This window comes from Cynocephalus volans, chromosome 11, assembly GCF_027409185.1.
Source record: "Cynocephalus volans isolate mCynVol1 chromosome 11, mCynVol1.pri, whole genome shotgun sequence".
Taxonomy (NCBI): domain Eukaryota; kingdom Metazoa; phylum Chordata; class Mammalia; order Dermoptera; family Cynocephalidae; genus Cynocephalus; species Cynocephalus volans.
Window position 1 is genome coordinate 87,159,658 of NC_084470.1, and position 18,766 is coordinate 87,178,423.

The 18,766-nt window shown below is 42.5% G+C and overlaps 1 protein-coding gene across 1 annotated transcript in view; it reads left to right on the forward strand.

The window, feature by feature from the left end:
• ITPR1 (inositol 1,4,5-trisphosphate receptor type 1) overlaps positions 1 to 18,766 on the forward strand; it is a 315,422-nt gene that overhangs the window by 12,743 nt on the left and 283,913 nt on the right. The window contains exons 3-4 of the mRNA XM_063115344.1: positions 8,651 to 8,758; positions 13,316 to 13,386. Coding sequence (XP_062971414.1) covers positions 8,667 to 8,758; positions 13,316 to 13,386 — 163 coding nt within the window. The 5' untranslated portion in view covers positions 8,651 to 8,666. The remainder of the gene's footprint in view (positions 1 to 8,650; positions 8,759 to 13,315; positions 13,387 to 18,766) is intronic.

Sequence of the window (18,766 nt, forward strand, 5' to 3'; positions counted from 1 at the left end):
CTTAAATCAAAGAAAAGTTTATAGCAGCATTTTTCAAACTTTTGGATCTCAGGAGTTCCTTGCATGCCTAAAAACTATTGAGGACCCCAAAGATCTTCTGTTGATGAGAGTTATATCCATCTGTATTTACCATATTAGAAATTAACACCAAAAACACAAAAACAGAAAAACCCATTACAGATTAACATAGTAACGTATTTTTTATGAACAATAACGATATTTTCCAAAACAAAAAATTTAGTGAGAAGACTGGCATTGTTTTCCATTTTTGCACGTCACTTTAAGGCCTGGCTTAATAGAAGACAGCTGGATTCGTATATCATATGTCTGTTCCTGCTTTCAGTCTGTTGTAACATCATCTGTCTTGCAGCCTCTGGAAAACTCCACTGTACATGTGTGAGAGACTGAGTGCAAAGGCACATAACACCTTGGTGGTATTATGGAAATAGTCTTGACCTTAATGGGTCTTGGGAACCCCCAAGCATCTGTGCGCCGCCATTGATAGCCACTGGCTCATAGAATAGATCGGTAATTTGAAAAGTTGGGTGGTGGCATGGAACATTTGAGGCGGGGAGAAGTTGAAGCTTTAAGTGGTGGGATGCAATTGGATGTCCCTAAGTCTGGGTATTGTATCAGATCTTTCTGTTCAGAAATAAATGCACTTTTCAGCTGTTTTTGTCAAGCAAAATTGCTTCCCAGCTAAAGCTCCTCTTGAAATGCAAAGGAACACTGAGCACTTGGAAGCTAGTGGTACTTGTTTTATGCTCATCTTTTCTGGATGAGCAAGATTATACCAGGCAGTCTAGTAGTTCTTCAGTGGGATGGGTCATTAAAAAATTATAAAGCATAGGTTCCTCTCCGTGGCTGAGAATAGCAGCTACAGATGTAACTTCCTTTATAGCGGTTACTCTGCAACCCTGACTTGATTCTTGTAGCTTTTGGCCTCAGATGAAATTGTTACAGTAGAAATTAGATTGTCTTGATGCTTTATTGCTCTTAGGTTCTGTCACAGCTGGTGTTAAAGGAATCAAGGTGGAAGCTGTCAATAATAGATGAGATATATTCGGTGCTAGCCAGCTGAACTGTTTAAGAAGAGTAAATGATTACAAATCCAGGCCTCTGGGGAGTATTTTGTTTGTGTCTTGGGTGATATACAGACTGAGCATTCCTAATCGGAAGATTAGAAGTTTGAAATGCTCCAAAATATGAAAGGTTTTGAGCACCGACGTGATGCACAAAGGAAGTGCTCATTGGAACATTTTGGATATTGGATTTTCGGATTAGGGATGCTTAACTGGTTTAAGTATCTGCAGGTATTCTACCCTGCCCAAGAAAAAAAAAATCCAAAATCTGAAACACTTGTGGTCCCAAGCATTTTGGATAGGAGATACTCACCCTGGATTTAAGAATATTCACCACAGGTAAGCAGGCGGTAAAACACAGGGAGCTTGGTCTTAGAAAATAAATGTTGCACTGGGGTGCAGGCATGGCAGAGGTCCTAGGTGCCGACTCCCATGCCTGCAAGGGCCTCATCTAAGGTCGGACAGTCAGTGGCACTTTCTTTCTCCCTCGATTACAGAAAGTCAAACTGTTCAGCCCCAATGGGCAGGTGGCTTCATCTTAATAAACAAAGGAGGCTTGCCTTTGTGTGTAGGTAAAAACTTGGGAGTCCATGGTTTGGGGCCCATTAACTGGTGTAAAGTCAACTTTCTGATTTTCTCCCTTGCCTGTCCACCCTTTAGGATTAAGTGATACTTTAGGTAACTTCTTGGTTACTGAAAGTGTTCTAATTTAGTCTTGGTTTCAGGAGTTGCTAACTTTTAAATTCTGAATTGTGTGTAGGCGAACGTTGAGATTTTTATTTTTAAGAAAAATGAATACAATCCAATTAGTTAAGTGTGTGCAGGAGAAATAATAGATGGGAAAAATTACAATAAGCAACTTTTCTGCCACAGTCAAAGCTTTTAGCCAAAAAAAAAAAAAAAAAGAGAGAGAAAAGAAGAAAAAAAAAAAACCTAAACTATCTCGAGCTCTTAAAATTAAATGAACATATTTCCTTTTTTACTGAGGCTGCACTTAGGCCTCTTTTAACACCAAACTGAAAGAGGCTCTAAATTTTGGATTATCATTACTTTGAAGAGCTTTTCACCACCGCCGCTCCCTGTGGGGGTCCTGTTTTGATGTTCCTAGGAGAGGGAGTTGAGTTTAAGTCTGGCTATCTCGGATACTGTGAATTTGGGTACTGAAAACAACAGTACTTTGGATGTGCTGTCCCAGAATCAGTCACCTCATAGGCTCTGGAGAATTTAAACATTTATGAGAGTCTTATTTCTTCAGGTATATTTCAAACAGTGTTGACCAAGTAAGAAACATATATCAAGTAGAGGCATCAAAGGTAAAGAACAGAGGCGAGTGAAACTTTGAAGGAACAGAAGTGAACGTTTTCAATTCAGTCTTATTCAAAAATACAAAGATGAGCATGTAGTAAGGCCAGGTGTTGTGTTGAGCACATTGTGTGAATTACTTGGTTTATTCCTTACAGTTACCTTGAGAGATATGAAGGGTTGTCCCCTTTTTCACAGAAAAGGGAGCTGAGATTCAGAGAAGTTATGTAAGTTGCTTAAAGAAATGCAGCTGGTAATTGATGAAGCTGGAATTCAAACCCACACATTCTGAGCGTATTTTTGTGTTTTTATGTGTACACTCAACCATTTTGGGCATACAGAAGAGATGGTCAATAGAGATAAAAGAGTATCTTTCTAGGGATAAAAGTTAGAAATTTTGTTTCTTGCTCCCAAATTTCTCATAGAAACCTGTTGAAAAGGGCCAATAGGCCTCTATTCTCTATTCTTGATCCAACAGTGTAAACTTGGCTTTAATTCATTTTGGAAAAAAATCACCTAAAAAATAGTACAAACTCTTTTAGGCAGCAGATAGGATTGCAATGTAATTACATTGAACCCAAATTTGCCTGTTTGCCACGTCCCAGGCACTGTTCTGGGATGAAATAGGAATAGGGAATGTCTCAGGCAACAGGGACAGCGTGTGCAAAGCCCAGGGGACAGAGGGGCATACTGCATGCTGAGGGGCCTGGAAGAAGTTCATTACAGCTGGAGTATGGGGGGCAGGGGGAGAGTATAGAGAGATGAGGAGGGAGAGGTAGGCAGGGGCTAGACCATAAAGAGCCCTGAAGAGATTTGGAAGGTTGTAAGCAGAGGGATGACATAGTCTGATTTATGTTTCTAAAAGATTATGCTGGCCGTTATGTGTAGAGTGGATTGAGGGGGGAAAGAGATTAAGAGAGATGAGTTAGGAAGGCCTTTTGGAGTTCAATTGAGAAATGATACTGGCTGAGACTCAGGTTGGAGAGGGGGAGAGATTAAAAAGAATTAGAAGGTTCAAGAGATATATTAAAGCTTAAAATCAGTGAGATGTGATGCTCTATTAGACTTCTTCATTCATTTAGCTGACACACATTTACTGAACACCTACTATGTGCGAGGCATTGGTGTTGGGAATACCATTGGGTATAAAACAGATCCCAAAATGGATCTCTAGGATGTAATGTGTGCCTTGTGGGAGTGTCAGACAGGAATCACACAGATAAATGTGACCTTGTAATTTAGAGGAAGGCTGGGAAGGAGAGTTTATAAGAGAGGGGTATGACCTTATCTGGGAGCTTGGGGGAGATTTCCTGGCAGAAATGGTGATTGAATTGAGATCCGAAGGATGACTTGGCTTCAGCTAGAGCAAGGGGTGGGGTAGGGCTGAAAATATTCTAGGCTTGAGGGAACAGCATGGGCAAAGTTCCTGTGGCAGGGATAAGGACAGAGGGAAGACTGGAAGTGCTACCAGGCTTTGGTGGTGGTAGCTGAGAAGTGAGTGTGGAGGAGGAGCAGTTGGGCAGGCAGGTGAATTCTTCTTGGTACATTGAGCTGCTGCAGGCAGCCAGGAGCAGAACCCTAGTAGCTGTTGGCCATGAGATACACATCTGGGAATCCTCATCATACAGGGGTAACTGGAGCCAGCAGAGCAGAAAAGAAGAACAGGGAAGGTGTAGAGAAGGCGAGAGCAACACAGATTCTGAAGACTACCACCTCTGGCTTCTTTTCTCAAACAGGTCTTTGGATTTGTGAGTTATTTGCAGCTTTCTTAGGAATAGAATCAAATGTCCCTTTTCTTTACACATTGCTCAGGGGCAGTTTCAGTGGAGAGAAAAGGAAGCACAGCCAGCGGCTGGTGTGAAGCTCAACAAAGCTCCTGCATTTGTTTCCCAGGGACAGTAATCCACCCCTCTCTGCCCTGGTCAAGCCACCCTAGAAGCATCCTACTTCAATGGGTGCTTCAACCGGTCAGAGTGGAGGTGGGTGACAGTGGGGGCCTGATGGAAATCACTTACATAGACTGCCCGCCTGCTTCATGCCAGGTGCTTTATACACATCCTCTCGCTGAACCACATTGTACCCATTTTACAGCTGGGGAAAGCAAGGCTTAGAGAAATTCCAGAACTTGCCTGCAGTCCTACAGGGATTAAGTGGCACAGCTGGTGTTTGAACCCAGGTGCTTGGTCTCTGGAGTCAGCTTGTGCTTGCCGTGGGGTGGGGGTGCTCTTGAGGCCATGTCCCATGTGGAATGGACGGAGGATGGGGATACTTTGTGAAAAGAAGCAAGGTCTTAAGGAGAAATAAGCTAGAGGGCATTCATCTATTTAGAAGAGGTCTTTGACGGGTCAGAGGACAGATGAGTAGTACAGCTTCCGGTAGGCAGCAGTCCTTTTGTAGGGGTAGGGGAAGAAGGGACAGGAGTAATTTTTCTAACTAGGCTGTTTGAACATGGAATAGGCTCCATTGCCCGGTGTTTTAAGCAGAAGCTCGGACCATCCACAGGAGACACTGTGTGGGTACGTTGAGGGGGGATCCCATTATTGGGCGAGAGATGGATCCCATGTTACAGATTCCTTTCAACTTTTACTCTGTGACTCTGTGTGTTTTGAAAGGCCGGCGTGCTCTGTGGTTGGGAGTTGACTATAATTTGTAGTAATTCTCTATTCAGCTTTTTCTCAACAGGGGAATTCGGGAGGATAATTATCTTCCCTAAAGTAAAATATATCTTAATGGGTCATACAGGAGTTCATTTGTTATGATACCCAGCTGACTTTTTAAACAGGGGATCCTTTCTCGTACCAAGTTTAAATTTTGAAGCCCTAGAATCTTCCAGAATTCTCTTTTATTTCTTACTGCAAAATAATAAAAATAGGTAACGTTGAGCAATACAAGTATGCTAGCCACTGTACAAAACACTTTTCAAGCATTATTTTATCTATTTTCACAATAACCTCTTGAAGTAAGTATCCCATTTTGCAGATGAGAGAATGAAAGCAGAGGGGTTTACATGGGCTGGGAGGTGGTGGTGGGCTGGTTGACATGATGGTGCTCTGGAGTGGACCCGAACCTGCCCTCCTCTGTGTCAGACAGAACTTGTCAGCAAAGAGCTTTGGCTGTCCACATGGTGTTGGAAGCCCCACAGTTATGCAGCTCCATGGCAGGTCGGCACCACCTCTGTTTTTCTCTTAGGTGGTCCCCAGCCATTGTTTGACACTGGAGCTCTGATCGCAGCTGCTGGAAGTTTGCAGGCACAAATGGTCCATGATCAGATAAGGAGGCCAGCTCTCCCACCCTGCTTCTGAACAACAGGAAGTCTTCCAGAATATTACTCCTGGGCCCATCGCTCACAGGACTTTCCACAGAGGCCTGTTCTGTTGACTTTCCCGGCCTTTGTTTTTGCTTTCAGAACATCACTGATAATTGCACCAGGACCTCTCCTCCTCTTCCTCTCCCTCTCCCGCCTCCTCCCCCTCTTCATTAACAATAGGTGAGGGGGAGAGTCTAGAGGTATCCAGCCAGACCAAGAAGCCTTCTGCCCTGTCCTTTGTGAGGAGAATTACTGCCTGAGACCCCTGGGGAAGAATCTGTCCTCCCCACCCCTGGCAGATGGCCCAGTTGCGGATCATTAACTGTGGTGGGCATCCTGGCCTATGTTTTCCAGGGGGAAATGTAAAATGCAGCTAAAGGTTACTTGTTCAATTATCTTGTCTACTTAATAAGCATATTGGTTGGAAAAAATACATGTTTTTTTTCTGACTTATGAAAGCGTTACATGGCCACATTAGGAAAAGTAGGAAAATACATAGTAGAAGAATTAGGAAATAGCGTTGTGTGTGAAAAAGTCAATCAGTTCTCTAGAATCTCATCACCTAGAGAATAAGAATGGTTAACCTTTTAGTCCATGTCCCATGGATCACTGTTGATGAAAAACTCTGCTTGAGTCAGATAGACCTGGGTTATAACTCTGTCCTTTCTGCTTGCTAATTATGTATGACTTGAGCATCTTAACCTCTTTGTACCTCAGTTTCCCCAACAATAAAATGGGAATAATAGTAATGCCTGCCTCACACTGTGGTCATGAGGATTCAGTGAGAGAATATTTGTAAAGTCCTTAGTACGATGGTGGGCATGATAGTGCTTGCTAAATATTAGCTGTTATTATCAGAAATGGAAATAATGCAGAACCGTGCTATAGAAATATGGTGTTCTGACATCTTTTGCAATCATCAGCTCCAGGAACATTGGGTACGTCATGCTCTGTCATTCCAGGACACTGAATTGTGCCTGCTTCTTCCCATTCAGGGCCTGGAACATTTCAGTAACGTATCAAGGAGGTGAGGGAAGTCCACACTGCTCTTTCCTGGCCTCCCCTGGAGTGCAGTGCTCCTTCGAAGGACAAGCCAGAAAGGAGAGTGTTGGTCATGCTGGACAAGGCCCTGGTCCTCTTGCCTGAGCACATACCTGCTTCTTGTATTTGTCAACTCCCCAGTGTTCCTCTGGGAGGCCAGAGTATGTGGATACAAGTTTGTTCTGACTCAAAATTCAAACAGAAATTGTTTTCCAATAATTGGTCCCAGAAGGAAGCTGACTTCCTGACCCTTTATGATAAAGCTTTTAAATATAAGCACATAAAGGAAACATTAATGCCCCTTGATGTTTTTCATTTGTGCAGCCTTTTTGGATGTTGTTTAAAGCATTGGTTTGCCTTTAGGTATAAAATACCTAGTCGAGAAGAAATGACAAAACGGTTGACATGAATCCAGAGGCCAGCACTTGGCCAACTGTCCTTCTGTACATAATTTGTGTGTCTTTCTTCAATGTCTAGAGATGCTGGCTCTTTTGTTTGAGAGTTTATTCTGTGTTCTCAGTTGCTGTCTCTGTCTATAAATAAGTTTGCATTCAGTGAAATGCTCCTCATCTCCCTTGTGATGTCTGGGTTGTTTGAGGGGATAAATTAGCTTTTCCCTGCAGCTTCTGACAAGCAGTGCACTGAGGTTCTTTAACGGTTTGCTTTAAGCAACTGGCACTCCTGCTAAGGCAGGAGAATGCTTCCTGAAGTTTCATGCTGATCACGGCTGCATAATTCTTCCTAAAAGAAAACTTGGCACCCAGAAAGCCATCGAAGGAGAGAGAATATTTTTCCACACCATTACAACTCCATGGCTTTGTGGGGTAAATGGTTTCTGGAAGGGGAACTTGAGTAAATAGATGGGAAAAAGGTGTTTAAATGGGTCTGGGTCTGGGTCTGGGTCTGGAGGCGGGGTCTTGGGAAGACCTCAGTTACCCTGTGTGTCTACACATCAGGCACCTGAGGAAATGTTGGGGAACTAGCTGCAGTCTGCGCTAGCACACAGCCTTCCCACATAACTGAGTTTGTTTTTCACATGCCAATTTAGCTTTTTACAATTAGCTCCCACTCCTCATTATTTATGTCCCTGATGAAAGCTGTTTTTATGAATCATGTCAATATTTTTGTTGATATTGGTGTGTGCGTGTATTTAATGATTTCTGGGCTGCTAGAAATTTCCTGGAACTTAAAAGCATTTTCTAGGACTGCTTCTAACTAGCTGTGTGCACCTGGCCAGGGACCTTATTATTATTACCTGAATACTGAAGGATTTGGGCCAGGTGCTAAGGGCCTTTCTCCCTCTGGAAGTGTTCTTGGTGAAGGATGAAGAGGAAAGACATTTCAGTTACATTTGAGTAAAGTGTGTACAGTTGTTGAATTCTTAAAGGGCTGCTAGTGTTGTGGTATTTGTTACCAGGTTTCCTTTTATTAATTTCATTTTGTTGCTTTGGTACCTTGGCCCAGGCACTATGGCCTTGACAGACTCAAGTTTTATACCAGGTGTTTCCTTCTAACTTAACATTCCTTGGAGCAAATTGAGTATGTTAATGTTTCATAAGTCAGACTTTCCAACTCTTTAATCACTGCAAAGTTCTTGGCTGAGTTCCCTGCAGTCTTTATGTTCAGTGTTTATTATCGAGGGTTCTCAACTTGTAGAATCTGATTCAGGCGTGGTTTTGTTAGAAACAAATGTTATTGTGGTTGGAATAACCTGGAATTAAGTAATATACGGGAAAAAATGTTGATGCATATGGCCTTACTTGGCTCATTGAATTGCCTGTCTGTCAAACTCTTATTTAAATTTGACTTTTAAGTAAGGCGCTTTGGAAAATTGAGCTGAGCCAACTCTTTGTGACTTTTTTCCCCCCTCTGAGCATTTCTTTCCTTCTAACAATGTTGTATATTTTACTTTGTCTAGGATTTTCGAGAGAGACATGTCTGATAAAATGTCTAGTTTCCTACACATTGGAGACATTTGTTCTCTGTACGCGGAGGGATCGACAAACGGATTTATTAGCACCTTGGGGTAAGAGCATGCGATTTCTTTTGTGGCAGGATTTGTTTAAGACGTCATAACATCAGCTTAAAATTGTGATTTTTGTAAGATAAGGATGTTACCATTTTACTCAGCTCTCCAAGGGCAGTTGAAATCATAAATACCAAATCCCATGTTAGCCTCATTTAACCTCTTGCACAAAAACACTGTTTTCTGTCACTTCTGAAAGAACAAAACCTCATTAGTTAGGACTCCATTAATTCAGAATTTATTATAATTTGCTTTTCCTCTCTGTATAAGGGCAAAGTGCTAAGAGTATGGGATGAAATTTAAAGATGAATGTAGGTCCCAAAGAAGTGCTAGAAGCTCCTTTTTTTCAAATAGTGACTCATTTGTAACATAAGCAACGACCCAGACTTCTCAACTGCTTCTCTCTTCTTTGAAGCAGAACCTTTCCCACTTTAAATTGCCATATGCATTTGAAAGTTACAAATTGCACAAAGTTCTGTAAATCAGAATTTTGCTCTTTTGTGCTTTTTCCAAACTTTATCCAACTTTTAAAGACATAAATGTATTCCATAAGGTACTCATTCGGTGATCACCTCTCTTTGCCTTCTCCTCCTATTGTCTACAAGAGGAAATGAGAAGTGAAATAGCCCAAAGGCAGACAGAAGGGTAATGGGGAATCAAGATTGGTTAACTCCAGAATAGCCACGAATGGTCTATGTTGTCTTTGTATAGGAAGGCATAGTTAGGCCCGGGGTGGCATTGTTGCATTTGGCAAGAGCTGGTCTGAAATAAATGGGAGGAAGGAAGACCAGCAGCTTCTTGTTCTTATGGCAGACAGAGCCTTCCTTTTAATTATAGCTATTATTTAAAGCATGCTTATTTTCTGGTATTTGTTCAGAGTGAGTATTCCCAGGCTCTCATTCAGGTTACTCCACCCTCAAGGAGCAAATTATTTCAGATACAGAATTATAACTCAACCTGTACTCTCACTGTCTAAAAATTTCGTTTTCAAGAGTTATCCAATGAAAAGAAATCATCCATGACTGCCTGATCATCGGATCCGTAACTGTTTCTACATTTGACCTCTCTACACTGGAGACCCACCCTTAACAATTTATCTTCTGTGCCTTTTGGCAAAGAGGGCTCCTGCTGCTCCTGCTCTCACTCTCCCTTCTTTCTTCTTGGCTGGCTCCTTCCTCTTTCCATCCCCATGGTTGAATCTTTCACCTTCTTGTTTTGCAGCAGTGTCAGCAACAGTAGCAAATGGCAGCGGTAAGCCCGTGTGAGTCCTCTGGGTGTTCACTGTGTGCCAGGCACTGTGCTCACTCCTGTGTCTGTTCCATCCCCTTCATCCCCAGACAACTCTGTGGGGAGCACTAGCATTGCCACTGCTGATGGAGGCAAAACCTCTGCGCTTCAGAGGTGACTTCACTGGCCCAAGGTTTCACAGCTCAGAAGACTTGGGGCTCCAATGCCAGGGCTCCCAGCAGCCACCTTCCTCAGGGCAGTCCCTCCCTTTCCCGCTTCCCTGCATGCTCCCTCCTCACTGTCTGCCCATGGCCCCTCTCTGTATGCCCTTTATGCCTCAACCCTACCATGTGCCCATTTCTCCTCTGGGGCCCCTTCCTCCCAGTCTCCCAAGTTCACTTGCAGTCAGCTGCTGAGCCCCCCTATGCCCACTGAGCCCCTGAAATCTTAGTACCTCCTTTTCCTTCCTTGGTTTCTTCCAGAGTATCCATTCTTAAAATTCCTAGGAGGTACAAACTTTTAGCTTTATAAGTGTTTTCTTCAAGTATTAAAAACAAATTAATGATGAGCCCCCTTGACCCTCTTATTTAGAAAAGTGAGTGTATTAGTCCATTTCTGTTGTTTGTAACAGAAATACCTGAAACTGGTTAATTTGTAAAGAAACAATATTTATTGCTTACAATTTCAGAGGCTGGGAAGTCCAGAGTCCAGGGAACACATCTGGTGAGGGCCTTCTTTGGTGGTGACTTCAGTGAACAGGGTGTCACATGGTTAAATGGCAGAAGCAGAGAGAGCGAGCTCCTCATGCACTCTCCTTTTAAAGCCATCAGAGTCATGCCCATGATCACCATTAAACCATCAATGGATTAATCCATTTACTAGGGCATGGTCCTCACAATCTAATTACCTCTTTAATGCCCCACCTTTGAATTACCATAATAGGATTTCCCACCTTCTTAACACTGTCAGTGGGGATTAAGCTTCAAATACAGGGGACTTTGGGGATACAATTCAATCCATAGCAGTGAGGATGGCTTTCTTTTGAACTTTGGGCTACTGATACTTCCTTCAGATGAATACTGTATTCCTTTGGTCACCTGCACATATTTGAGGATAGCTGTTATAAAAGTGCATTTAGAAAATTAAGCTTGACCTAACATTTATGGGGCACCAGTTGTGGACTACAATGAGTGACTGCCAGTCTTTGTGAGACTTGGGGTCTAGCTCCCCAGCCCTGGCCCATTTATGTGGGTGGTTCCCTCTGAATGACTTCATTGATTCCTTGGACTTTAGAACTCCAACAGGACCTTGGAGAGCCAGTACATGTGTGCACAGGCACTAACCAGTGATGTGTTTCTGAACCACCTTTGGAGCTTGTTCAATGTAAAGGTTCCTGGGTCCTGTATGAGAACAGAGCTTTAATAAGCCTGGAGATAACAGGGTCCTGGTATCAGTATACAGAGAAACAAAAACCCTGGTGAACATCCCCCTAGTTGAGAATCTTTCAGATCAACTCTTTAATTTTGCAGATGAAGAAACTGAGACCTGGCAGAATGAGATGTAGTCACGGTCATGCCACTAGTAGGTGGCAGAGTGCCATCGATAATTCAGTTGTCTTCTAGACTCAGCTGGGGCCCTTTCTCCTACCACTTCCTCCTTGTTTGAGAACTTGACTAATTAACCTAGCCCTGCACTAGATTCTGAGGCTGCCCTTTCAAATATTGTGTTAGCTCTGGTGGGCATGCCTGGACTTATATGCACAAGGGCTCAGGGCTGGGGGTTTTATGTGTGCACGTTCTGCTCTTGATTCTTACATAAGGACACCCTGTTCCTCTTGGTGATGCAGTGAGGTCTTGTGTCTTGAAGCGAAGGAGGCAAACTGCTAGTGGGCTACCCTAGACACTTGGATTCACCCACCAATTAGATACTGAGCTGCTAGCCTTGGGCATCTTCTGAGCCACAAAGTAGGCAACTCACTGCCTTCATGGAGCTCATAGCCTGGTGCACCTTCAGAGTCTCAGCCAGTGGGGTTGGGAGGAAGGGAGAGGCAGAGAGTGCCTGGGGCAGGAAAACCTTGAGGGGGCTTTGTGGAGAAAGTGGGGTCTGAATCAGGGCCTGGAAAGACAGGCAGGACTTTAGGAGATGAAAGGGAATTTTGGAGGAAAGACCAGTAAGGGTAGAGGCTGAATATTTAATGGTACCTTGCATTTGGGATGAGAGGCAGTGCAGAATTTAGAACCATAGCATGTCAGCTAGAAGCAAGTTCTGTGGTCACTCGGAAAATGAGCCAGTCCTAACAATACCAATTTTAGGAATGTGGACATATGTAAGTTCTCAGAGCCTCAGTTTCCTCATCTGTTCAGAAACAAATTTTTTCAGTGGTTCTTCTAAAAGAATCATGCAAGTTAATCAGTCAGGACTTTAAATATTGGGTCTTTATATCATTTGGGGCAGGTTATTTATTTGTAATTTTTTGTACTTTCCCTGCTAGTTGCTTTTGAAGCTCCAGAGTTCCTTGCATAGCTCCATGCCTGTGCACTCTCAGTTCCTTCCACCTGACAATGCTCCCCTCTTGGTTAGTGAGAAATTGGTTCAGGGTCACAAAGAATGATTACATTTTGTAAAGATGAGTTTACTAATTATCTGATTTGACCATCACATGTTTTATACAGGTATTAATATTCAACTCTGTACCCCACAAATATGTATAATCAATTATGTTTCAATAAAAAAAAGAAAACACTCCCCTCTTCATCTTCCCACCTCTGTCTCAACTCCTCTGATATTTCCAGGATAGCTTCCTCTGCCTGCATCTTCTCAAATGGCCTCAGGCACAGTTCGGTTCTGCCTGTATTTTCTTCTTCCTTCTCTTACAGCCCTTAGGCTTTCATGGTTCCTGCACTAGCTTTGAGCTCCCTAAGGGCAGGGGCCTGGCTCAGGTTCATCCTCACCTCTCAGGACCTAGCACAGCGTCTGGCACAAAGTTGGCTCCTAAGTTACCATTAGTTGAATGCATTGACCCCTTGCTGAAGTCTCCCAACTTCAGCAATATTGCATACTGTGCTCAAATCCATCATGGGTGTGGTTAAGGGAAAAGAGCCACAGAAAACAGTAGGTTAATGTGTCCATCGCAGAAGCAGAACCTTGGTTTTTTAGGTTAGGTTTCACTCCACGCATAGGAAACTTTGTAAACAGCTCCCTGGCAGGAGAATGTGGCATTCTAAATTTTGCATAGGGAAAGCCCCAGGATATTTGATTTTTGCATAGTGCTTAGGGTTTTATTTTCCTAGACTTGGCTTGATATAGCATTTATCTGTGTCTTCTTTGCAGCCTGGTGGATGATCGCTGTGTTGTACAGCCAGAAGCTGGAGACCTTAACAACCCACCTAAGAAATTCAGAGGTAAGACAGTGGCCTTCCTGGAGTGGTCAGCTTCACTCACTTGAAAATTCATGGTGTGTTGCTTTGTGTATGTGTTTTTTGTGTGTGTGAGCAATTATTGCTTATGTATTTTTTCAGAGTATGATTTCAATTCTGAGCTTTTTCATTTCTTGAAAAATGCAGAAATAAATTCAGTGTCAAGATTGGGATGGTTTTAATTAGGGCCTGAACTTGTCAATTGCATACATGTTGATAAGTGCTAAGCTCAGTGTAAAAGCCTTACATGTGTGCAGATATTTCTTCAAAATCAGAGATTTAGGGGAGTTCCTTTGGGGACTCTGATATTCTTACATACCTCAACTGGAATGAGAATTCTTGATTATTGCATGTGGTTTTTGACATAGATAGTTAAAAGACATAGGTAGTTAAACATAGGTAGGTCAGCCTTTCTACCAGTGTTGGCTTTCTTTTTAGGCCTCCTGCGTTTGGTGTCTTCCTGAAAAGGTAGCTTAGTTTATTGCAGGAGATGTTTAAGACATAGTTGGTATCTTAGATAATAAACGTGGTAGTGGTGAGTGGTTCTCAGCTCTAGCCATATATTAGAATTATTGGGGGAGCTTTTCGATTAAATTGATGTTCAGGGCCCCACTCCAGACCAATTAAATTAATCTCTGGTTGGGGCTGGGGCACTGGCATTTTTTAAGGCTTCTGGAGTGATTCTTATATACAGCTGGGGTTGAGAACTCAGTGGGTTAGCTATCTGACTGATGGTCTCAGTCCCAAATCAGGATCAAATCTTGCCTTTTGTAGATTACAATATCATTTGAGTTATAAGTTCTTAGTGTTTAGTGATATAGAAACTATTTAACTTTTTTGGATAAAAGCTAAAAATAGAATAAAATAGAGGCAGACGTTCAGATGGAGAGAAGCCATTTGGAAGACATTTGGTGTTGAGCTACACCCAGCTGGCATGAGACTATCAGTAGAATGTTGTCACCTGAGTATAGGAGGGGAGACTGTTAACAAAATCGGTGACAGGCCCTGAGCAACAGGAACCTGAGGCAGCTGTTGCCTCTCTGCCTTTTTCTTCTCAATCCCTCCTCCATGTCTCCTTCCACAACAAAATCTTGAGTGCACCAGAAATGTAAGATTTGATCTAATGATCATAATCCAATTACTCATAGAATTAATTCTCCACTCTGAATATTAAAAGGGCCTATGCCAGGCACTGTGCTAAGGACTGCCTGCATTAGCTCAGGGGTCATCTCTCCACCCTGTGAGGACTGGTGCACTCAGGGGTTAAGTACCTTGCCTAAGCTCACATGGCTGGTAATGGAGTGGGAGGTGTGGTTCTCAACTTTGGCCGCACAGGGAAATCACCTGGAGAACTTTCAAAAATACTGATGGCTGAGTTCTGCCCAAAAGAATTCTGACTTAACTGGGCACTGGGATTTTTTGAAAGCTCCCCAAGTGATTCTCTTGTGCAGCCAAGGTTAAGAACCACTGCTAATCGAGCCTGGCCTATAAACTACTGACTTTATTACTCAGAGAAGAGCTGATCCAGGCTTGGTTTTTTGCAGCTGGGATCAACTGGAGGGATGCGAGTCAGGAGCTTGTTGCATGGGTCCAGTGTGAGCTCTTATCCCATTCTATTCATGGGCCTTGGAAATTGGGAAATGAATCTTGGAGCGATTTTAATGCACTGTGCGAAGTTAAACAGGGGCCATTTGTCTTTTTAAATATATAGATATTTACATAAATTTTTGTTAATTTCAAAAATTGACCAATAATAATTGTATATATTTATGTACATGATGTTTTGAAATATGTATATGGTGTGGAATGGCTACATTGAGCTAATTAACATATGCATTCCCTCGCATACTGTATTGCTAGGGCTAGGGCTCACAGACCCCTCAAGCTTGTTGTACAGACTGGGTCACAAACCCTTCACACGCAGGTCTGTGAGCCAGGTAATAGGGAAAGATCCTGGGAGCTGTAGGTAAAAAATTATTAGGCTTTATTGAGAGCTTGGAGCAGCTGCCCTACTGGCCTCCTGGAGCTTCCCGAGAAGCACCATGTATCAGAGCCATTAGTCTTTTATACTTATGTCCATAACCCAAGACACCTGGGTGCTTATACGCAATTACATTAGGTAGTAACCAAGGAACACCTGAGTGCACGTGGATTTTTACCGCAAATGCTTGGCAAGATTCTGAACATCTGAGGGGCCCTGACCATTTTCCTATATTTTCCCAACACATACTTACCATTTTTTGTGGTGAGAACGCTTACAATCTACTGTCTTAGCAGTTTTCAAGTATGTGTTATATTGTCATTAACTATAGTCACATGTTGTAGATCTTCTGAGCTTATTCCTCCTATTCAACTGTAATTTTGTATCCTTTGACCACCATTTGCCCAATTCCCCACCCCTACCTCCTGGTGAACCCCATTCTACTCTCTGCTTTTATGAGTTCAACTTTTTTAGATTTCACTTATAAGTGAGACCATAAGGTGTTTGTCTTTCTGTGCCTGGCGTATTTCACTTAGCGTAATGTCCTCCAGGTTCATCCATGTTGTTGTGAATGAACCCGTGGCTATTTGAAAACAGCCCTAGATTGTTAACTAGAACCATAGCAGGGGAAGTCAGAGGAGATACATGTTTTACTGGCACCAGAGTAAAAGTGCCTGGTGCTTGCATGTATATCTGCTGGCTGATTTGAAGGGACTGTTTTGAAATAAAAATTCACAGTCTGATAGAGGCCATTTGGAAGGAACCAAACTCCTTTTATGACCTGGCCTTGTTCCACAGGTGGTCACATGACGGTGACTTGATTTGTTGACTGCCTTTCTCCATAAATTAAAAATAAAGGTTTCCAGTTTTTTTGTGAGCCGCTTAGTACTTGTGGGAAAATTAGGTTCAAAACAAGCTTAGCTGCAGGCTTTGTGAATGTAGGTCAAAACTTCCTAAATTCCACATGCTAAACCAGAGGCCCCCTGCACATAGGTGAGGGACCCAGGATGATCTGCCTTTGCAAGCTGCTGCAGAGTGCTGGAAAAGAGCTCCTCCACCTTGGAACTTGGGCAGCGAGTTTTAAAATATTCCAAAGCATGCCTTCAACTGGTGCAGCATACTTAAAAAATTTTTTTTTCTAAACTGAAGAAAAAGATCTCTCTTTTGGAAGGGATTGCTGACTTTCCGAATATAAGTATATTTTGAAGCTGAAGTCATTTTGATGTTTAGAAATTGTGCATAGGGCAGTTGGGCAATTTGGAAGAATTTCTAGTCCGTTTCCTTGCGGTGCTGTTGATTGCGTCCTGGAGTTTAACAAACACATATGGAAAAGAGAGACACTGGCAGGCAGCCTCATGGGATGGTGGAGTCTTTATCTGAGCAATCAGCAGAGCTGCATGTAGTCATTTGGATCTGTTCTTAATTCCATTGTTTCCCTGCCAAGTTATCTCCTATATCAAGGACCATCATAACCTGTCCTTAAGTAAATGGAAATCAAAGGCCTATTTATGCGATATTTCCCATGGCTTCTGACTTTGGGTTTTTAATTTTGTGAGCTCCTCTTGAGATCTGCAACCCTAGTGGTTAATAACGTAGGCTCTCGGATCAGGCTTCTTGGGGTTCAAATCCAAGTTTCACTAATTCTTAGCTTTGTGACCCTGCACAGATTCCTTAACCTTTGTGAACCTTGGTTTTCTCATCTGTAAAACGGGAGATGATAATAGTCTCTACCATATAAGGTCATTGTGAAAATTATATGTGTCTTAGGAATTCCCTACTGAGGGAGCCTGGTCCTTAGTTAAGGATGCAGTAAGCCTTGGTTATTCTCATCTTTTCATTCCCGGTACTTCCTACATGTAGCCTGGTACTCATAAATAGTGGCAGAAGGGAAAGGAACTATATTTGAATCCTTTAACTGTACGGGAATAACTATATATTGTTACTCTTTTTGTCTTTAAGTGCTTTGTGGGCAAGAGTGTGCATGTTGACCCCACAGGCCTAGATTTGAGGTCCAGTGTTCCCATATACAAGCTTGAGTGACCTTGGTAGCTTGTATAATTTTTCTCAGCTTGTTTCCTCACCTGTAAAATGGGGGAAAATAATTCCTTCCCTAAAGATAATAGGATTAAAGATAATATGGATAAAGAGCCAGTAGAGTGCTTGGTACAGGGTAGTTGCTCAATGACTGGTAGCTGCTATTTTTCACAATAGACGTAGAAGAGTTTAACATTGAACACTCTTGCTTTTCTTTGTACATTTCCAAGGTGAATTGCTGGGCTGGCTGGTTAGCTCAGTTAGTTAGAGGCTGGTGCTGATAACACCAAGGTCAAGGGTTCCATTCTTGTGCCAGCCAATTGCCAAAAAATCAACCAACCAACCAAAGTGAATTGCTTTTTTTAATGCGATTTCCTTGAATATACGAGGGATCTTCAAAAAGTTCACGGAAAGATTCATATTATTTTTAATTGTATTTTTCCACGAATTTTTCGAAGCACGCTGTATCTTCTGCCCTTAACTCCGTCTGTAGGAAGAATAGATTGGCTGCACATCTGTTTCACATAAGCCAAATCTTTTTCGTCATCTGAATGAGTTTTGGACAGTGTCATTGTCCTCTAAATGATGAGGAGTGCTGAGATGTAGAATAATTCAGTTACTTTAGATCTTTTGTTAATGTGGTACCATGTGAAAGCCCCAGTGTCCACAGAAAGTAGGACAGAATCTCTCTTCTCCCTGATATGTTGGCTTTGCCCAAATCTTGAAAGAACAGGGAAAGCAAAACATGAGATTGAAACCGGGAACAGAAACTTTGCGGTTAGTGAATTCGGTTCTCTACATTATCTTTTATCCTTCCCATCTCTACCCCCCCTCCCCAACCAAGATGCTAAATATAAAGGCATCTTCTACAAAGAAAAGATGGAAACTAACAACCACTCTCCGTTGTTTTCAGTATAACCTTCAGGGTCGTTGGAGTAGAAACAAGGGAACAGGGGCTTTTGAGAAATAAGACAGGCTTCAGTGTTGATCATGCCATTAATTGTGTGATCTCCTCTTTCAGATTGGGGCAACAGTCCAGTTCTTGCTCTTAAACCTTGATTTTCTCTGTTCATCTCAAGGGGCCAATCTTGGCCCCAAATTCTTGACCTTGGATGGATGTTCCCATATTAATGTTATCAAAGTGTGCAGCTTTTGACCTTACAGGACCTTCTTTGTTGAAGAAGACAAGCTGTTTGAAGGTAAACTTAATAGTTTAAGATGGAGAGAAGCTTGGGCAGGGAAAGGTGAGGTGAAAGGAAGCATTTATTATATCGATAAGGGGTTTGTGCGAGCTGGGAAAGGGATCAGACATCAGGCTGAATGTGTGGATGTTCTAGATAAGGATCTTTC